The 6,958-nt window shown below is 37.5% G+C and overlaps 1 protein-coding gene across 1 annotated transcript; it reads left to right on the top strand.

Moving 5' to 3' along the window:
* The first annotated feature begins 1 nt into the window (after window position 1).
* Window positions 2–5,460, top strand: LOC137393640 (uncharacterized). Its single transcript, XM_068080280.1, has 3 exons — window positions 2–1,273; window positions 2,284–3,360; window positions 4,637–5,460. Exons 1-3 carry the CDS (start codon window positions 85–87, stop codon window positions 5,113–5,115), a joined length of 2,745 nt encoding a protein of 914 aa, XP_067936381.1. The 5' UTR covers window positions 2–84; the 3' UTR covers window positions 5,116–5,460.
* The last annotated feature ends 1,498 nt before the right edge of the window (window positions 5,461–6,958 follow it).

Raw genomic sequence — 6,958 nt, 5'->3', positions numbered from 1 at the left:
CAAAATGACAGAGCTGCAAATTCAGGTGTAGCCAGATCAAGTCATTTTATTGGACTCGCTGATATAAGCAATTCAATATTCTCGATGAAATATAATGGAGTAGAACTGACCTTTGCTATCATGGATAGCAGCAAGATAGACTGCCCAAGCCGAGGTGTGAGGCGTGTAGCGATCAACTCTGTGAATAGCTTTTCACTGGTTAATGATGAAACTGGGCAAATACTTGTTGAAGTAGATCGCACAGGGGATAATCTACTGGCAACTAATGCTTCACTTGATGGCGATCTTGTATTGTTAAACGAAAGCAATGCAGCGGAGCCATGGAGCTCCATTTCAGTGCAACGTATTCATAACAGCTCTGAAATCATCTCCTTTATATTAGAGATGGTTCCTCCTGAAAACAGGCCTGACTTTTGCACTCAAGTCGATGAAATGGGCTGGAACTCGTTGTCTTGGTTGTGTTATATGGATGATGAAGAACGCGTGACATCTATGATGAACAAATTGTCATTGAAACAGCAATTGGATGTTGCTCAGACGAGAACTTCAGATAGTAGAGGTTGGACTCTGCTTCATTGTGCAGCAGCTGGTGGAAATTCATCCAAAACTGTCAAAACTCTAATGGATAAGTTCCCGAAAGAGAAAAAATGGCATTATTTGTTATGTCAGGCAGCTGATGGGAAGACAGCATTGCACATCGCTGTAGCTGAAGGAGATGTTAAAACGGTTATCATCTTGCTAGATGAGGCAGCTGATGACTGTACTAGTCTTCTTGATGCCAGAGATAACGATAATTGTTACCCTGCGAACTACACAACAGACTCATCTTTGCTTCAGCAACTACTTATAACTGTCCGAACGGTAAACAGCTCAAGCCTGCATGAACTGGCTAAAAAGGGTGACAGACATTTGGTAGGTTTGCGATTAGATAATTTGTGTAATACGACGCCTGAGGCTGAAATTACTAAGAAGGACGAGCAAGGGATGACAGCACTGCATGTTGCTGTAAAAACGATAAGCATCGAGGTCTTGGAAGTTTTCTTTCAGTCGCTGTCCCATGAGGAGTTAATGAGATGCATTCTAAAACCAACACCAGATGGAGATACCGCACTACATCTTGCTGCTCAATCAAACTGTCCGATGGTCCTGTGGATGCTCCTTAATGAAATCAAGCGGGAAAACAGAAAGAAGTTTCTCTGTAAAAGAAATGATAAGGCAGAATCTGTTTATTGCATTGGAGGACAACAAAATTTTATTGAGGACCTACTAAAGTGTAAGTATAATGTACACTAGGATGCAGTTAGCCACACTGAACACACGGAAGCTATAGAGAATTAGCGTAAGGTTTCACAAAATTTATTTTATCTTTTTCAGAGCGTATTTAAGGAGTTAGGCTTTATCTTTTTCATGTATCTACAGTTAGGATTACAGTCAGGTTTCAGATTTTTGACAGTGATAGTTTCTGCCTGTATTATTTGTCTAGAAGAATTTCATAGTGAGTATCATCAGGTTTGCTTCTTGTTTTTCCTTTTACATTAAAGTTAATCTTTGAATTCCATCTACACTAGTAGACCATATAGTATACTATTAATGCAAGCTTCTTGCAATGTTTGACGGATCAGACTGCATTTTATTTTCTATTTAAACGTAAACATGTACAATTGTTTATAAGCTCACACATAATTAACTATTAAATAAGTGTTCTTGCGAAGGAACGTACATAAGAGAAATTTTCTTCTTTATCTCGTTAGTCAGCCCTGGAAAATCTAAAACAAATGCTTCAGCTCAGGTACAATTTTGCTGTCACCAGCTAGTCAACAGCTGGAGGTGTTGTCAGGCTGTCATTCATAGTGTATGTCAAGGTGTTGACATACACTATCAATGTTTTATGTAGAAGCTGTTATTTTACATAAAACATTGATAGCGGAACAGATTATTGTAAAGTGGTTCTGCCAGTAGGCGAGAGCAGTCTTTTACATAGCAGAAATAAACAGCCATAAAAATTAGCTTATCTTCGATGTTAGATACCAGACTGAGTAGATGGACTTGATTTGGCATGAAACTCACATTTTATATAGGTAGACTTGAATTACGTTTTCAGAGTTGGCTTGAACTTAAGGCACAAAGAGCTTATGATAACTATTCTAGAACACCTCAGGCCTATTTGTACTATTTTATACATTCATTCTTCAAATGAAGCGTATTTGATGTTACAAACTGCTCACTATATAATCAGATGGGAAATTTTACTTTCCAAATAAATCACTGTTGTATTGCTTGTAGTTGATCATTGGATTTCGGAGAATAATTTCCACAAGTTCTTCTATAGTTTTGCGTTCTCACTCTTGAACATAGAGCTTTCTCCGACAACGATTAAGAACAAGTACGGTTTGATTGAAACAAGAACTCCGTTAGAGTTAGGATATAAGCGATGCATTAACTATGATGCTGCTACATGTCTACTGTACGAAAAATATGCACACGCGGATCAGTTAATTCGCACTGCACTGGATAAGGATCCCGATTGCATTCAGGCTCTCTGTAACAAAGGTGCACATCTGCTGAAAACAGGTGCCCATCGAGATGAGCTAGAAGAAATAGCAACAAAGGTCTTGAAATTGTATTCTAATCGAAGTGGAAAAGCACGGTTTTACGCCAAAGTAGACTATGCCTATTGGTTAGCTGAGACAGATCGCTCAGAGAAGGCTAGAGATAAAAGCTGTCAGATATTTGAAGAATGTACAGAGGAAGCACAATCGTTCACTAAGGATGACGACCTTGTAGCGTACTGCTGTTACTTTCACACTAAAATATTAGTGAGAATACTCAAGGAAAAAACCTCTCTTCGCAACCAAGATTTCTTCACAGAAATCCTTAAAAAAACCTTTTTTAACTTCCTTACATTATCCAAAGCCTGCAAAAATAAATATCGCGGAGACCTTTTCTTGTGGATCGCAGAAGTGCGAACATCAATTGTGTGGAAACGTACTGAAACTGCTCTGGAACGTGAACTTGCCCAACTCGTGGAAGCATGTAAAAATGACCTTGGCTGTAGTGAGTATTCACTTGAAACATGCATAGGTGAAGCTGAAAAGTGGCAGCGTGAATACAAATATGACAGAAAATTCAAAATGAGGGTTGCAAAGCTTAGCCTTGAGATTGCGTATGAGGCTGAAGACCTACAGAATAAAACATGGTGGTTCACGAAAGCGCTTAATCTCAGTCGGGAAGCCAGTGAGAGTCCAGATTGGTATTTCATGTGCTCATCCAACATTTCGCAGGCTCTTCTGAATTTATGGGCAATTGACTTGTACAACCGCGACAAAACAGCTGTGGAGAAACAGTACCGGGCTCGCACAGGTATGTTATCGCAATACGAGTGGCAGGGGTTTGTGGGATTGTGAAGATGGATATAATAAGTTGCCGATAAGTATTCTAAGGTGCTAGGACAATCATACCTCTACATACGAGTGCCTCAACATTCAAGAAATAAGATATGAACAGACTTTTGAGCAAGTTCCTTTCATGTGATACGGGTAATTTTTGAGATATGAGCATACAAGGCAGTTCTCGATGGCCATTAAATGGCCAAGTATGCGACAGGCCGCTTTCAAGAATAGCATCGGTCAGTCTTTCTCCACAAAACTGTTTGAAAAAAAAGTTTTTAAAAGGTTGGCTAAGGGTTATAGAGAATACGAGGCAAAAAGCACCAAACCAGAAACGAATGATAAAAATAGGACAACAAAATTAAAGTAAGCTTAGTCAAAGATTAAAACTTAGCTTTACATGTGCGTTAAGATTAAGATTAAGTATAAGATTAAAACTTAGTTTCAAGTGTGTGTTTAGTAGGCAAAATTAAAATAAGATTAATTCAAAGTTTCTGTTACGTAGCGTCACACGTTTAGTGCACCGAACATGTTCATGTCAAATCTCTCAAACTGCCCGTATCCACGATGTCTGTCCTGAAAGGGACAAGGAGACAGGTGACAGCCTTCGGACACAAGTAAATTGACATACAAGCTTAGTCCTAGAATGTATTAAGCTCGTATGTCAAGGTATGACTGTATAGGATATAAATCTTTCAACAATACATTTCAGGTTTTTAAAAAAATGCATACCACCTTAAATTTGTTAGATTTAAATTCGAGCACGTACGATATATATATAGGAATTATTTATATTTGCAATTGGTCTATCTATAAACACACGCACGCGTATATACTTGTATATACATTTTGATTATATGAATTTCCATCTCTCAGGTGTGTATCCAGCTATAACAATTGAAATCTAGCAGCAGACAATCCACATCACACTGGATTGAAACTCGTAAGCGCCAGTTTTAGAGGCACCGAGCTAACCCATTAAGCCACACAGGCTACTTGCAATACAATGGAGTAATCGTGCACAGTCATTACATCAAATATGCACATAGTGTCACTAGAGTTGGCCTCCCGAATCACGGCTCTTATTATAGTAGGTCTAGCAATATACTAGCTTTAAGTTACCCAAATTAGCCAATGGCAACTACATTACCTGCCACTGTTTATAAGCTGTTTTTTATTACGCGTGCAACATCCGGCATTCAGCTGGTGTACACATATTTTAATACTAATAATTATTGTTTGATGAACAGGTACACGTCCACGGTATCCATTTGAAGTTCTGAGATTCCTCATGAACGAGTACTACAAATATGCAACGATTAGAAACTGTTCACGCGTAGAGTATCTCACAGAAGCCAAAAAGCATCTTGAACTGATTGTTAAGCGAGGTTTAAAAGGCTGGGTAACGCATGGAGTCAAACTGGCAAGGGTAAGGCATTTACTGGCTGAACATCCTGCAACGATCATCTCAACCTTTGAAAAGTCTCTCCAAGAGCTGAAGATGGACTCAGGGGCGAATCCTACCCGTGATTGCATAAATGCACTTGAAAAGTTTGGTCGGTACTACGAAGTCACAAAAGATTTTTCTCATGCGCTGTTCTACTATGATAAGGCAATACAGCTTGCTGAAAGGATCCATCAACAGGCACATATTGCAAAGCATGGCAAAAATACGATCAGGACATATAACAATGATTATTTCTGCCAATACTACCGTCGCAGGTACTAACTCAATGATGCTGTAATGCCATTGTACATTATATGTGCAAATTTTCTCGATTTACACATGAGCAGGTGGCTTAAGAAGTTTAATGTTGTTTTATCTTATTGACAGTATATTTGTTAACAGTTTCCTCCTTGTATTGTAGTATTGACTTGACTGCAGGCAAGTAGCTTTTTATAAGTGAGGGATTCTTTCCTACTGATATTAAGGATACATTTCATCTTCTATTTAGATCATTATATTCTATATAGCTGAATTTCTGTTACTATTATTTGTATGACTTGTTTATTGTTTTAGTCATTTAAAACTATTTCTACTTTTAATTGATTTATTAATAAAAATGATTTGATGCTCTCACTAATAATTCTGAACTAGCGAAACTATCATTGACAGGGCTAATATATGCTGATAAAAGATTCTTGTCAGCTTATAAAACTTTATCTACGCTCAGAAACTGTTATCCTAAAGCTCACAAAACCTAATCAAACTACTAGGGAATAACAATACTCTAAGATAAGTAAGAGCTTCCATCAATCAGAATGTAGTAGTATTACTTTCATAACATGTGAAATCATTGCAATGTAAACAAATATGCCAAAACATTTAAGTTAAGTTGAGCTTGTCCCTAAAACCTGCAATACTCAGATTCAAGTTCGATTATAATGAACTGCCGTTGGTAATTCACAAGTGTCAATTACAAAATTTTATAAGAAAGTGCCTTGTTTCGTATAACATTATTAAAACCTGCATCTGGAAAGTGTTAAGACCTTGTTATCAGTCCTGTCAAACCAACTTTAGTCGGTTACCAATGCACAACAATATTTTCATAAAACAGACTACTCTAAAAATGATCATCACAGCCACAGGAATGTCAAGTCATTTGAAGCAAGGAATACACTGGCTTTAAGTTACGTAAACTAGCCAGTGGCTATAGAAGTCTAAGAGGGGTCGGTGTCAGAGCCATCCATCTCCCTGTCTGTTTTAACCCAGAGATAATCTAGATGATTGTAGTCAACATGCCAGTACTCTCCTAAGTGTTTGGGTGACATTACCTCTAGAAATCTCATTCTCCACAATCTCTGGAACTCTTGCACACTCGAGTTGTCCATAAAATACTGCACCACCATCCTCCCATGATCTTGAGGAGTGGAATCACTGTAGTGCAACGATTTCAATTAATTTTACATTATTTCAACTTCATGGCACAAGAACGAATAGAGACTAGAAAAGCACTTTCACAAACATGAGACTACCTTCTATTAGGTCAATAAAGCTAATCAGTTCTGTTTAATACAGTGCAGCAAAGGCGATGGCTCCAGAGAGGCATCGGTGCAAAGAACCATTTCGGATGTGATTTGGCAATTATGTAAGAGAATTGAGAGAGTTGAATGAAAACAGATCCATAAGAAAACACAACTAGATCAAAATGAATTTTTTGGCTAACATTCTGATTTACCTATTATATACAGAAGTAATCAAAAAACCAAAATATTTTCATATTTATTACATATTTATATAAAATATAAACAAACTGGCCAGGGGCTAATTATTTTGGTTCTGAAATAATATGAAAATCCTACAAAAGATATGAAAATACAGACAAAGAATTTTTGGAGACAAATTAACACAATATTTTTCGCGCAAAATATTTAATCAAGTACTTACAACGCATTAAATTTTGAAAGGTTCTGCCAATTAATAAAACGCTATTAATTTTTTGCATCTGCTGTTTAGTTGGGACACTACAACTTCAACTATGTGTCAGCCCATAAACATTAGAACGCAGTGTAGAAGAAGATCTGTATGTCCGCAGCTCTTGAGATCCCTTTAAATAAGGTGGACAAGGGAG

This window comes from Watersipora subatra, chromosome 4, assembly GCF_963576615.1.
Source record: "Watersipora subatra chromosome 4, tzWatSuba1.1, whole genome shotgun sequence".
Lineage (NCBI taxonomy): Eukaryota > Metazoa > Bryozoa > Gymnolaemata > Cheilostomatida > Watersiporidae > Watersipora > Watersipora subatra.
This window is presented reverse-complemented; position numbering and strand designations above follow the sequence as displayed.

Bases quoted from the DNA above. Each gene is read 5' to 3' on its own strand.
- LOC137393640 (XM_068080280.1), top strand. From the start codon at position 85: ATGAAATATAATGGAGTAGAACTGACCTTTGCTATCATGGATAGCAGC. The intron at 1,274-2,283 runs GTAAGTATAATG...TATTGCTTGTAG, and splicing joins TATTGAGGACCTACTAAAGT to TTGATCATTGGATTTCGGAG. The intron at 3,361-4,636 runs GTATGTTATCGC...TTTGATGAACAG, and splicing joins ACAGTACCGGGCTCGCACAG to GTACACGTCCACGGTATCCA.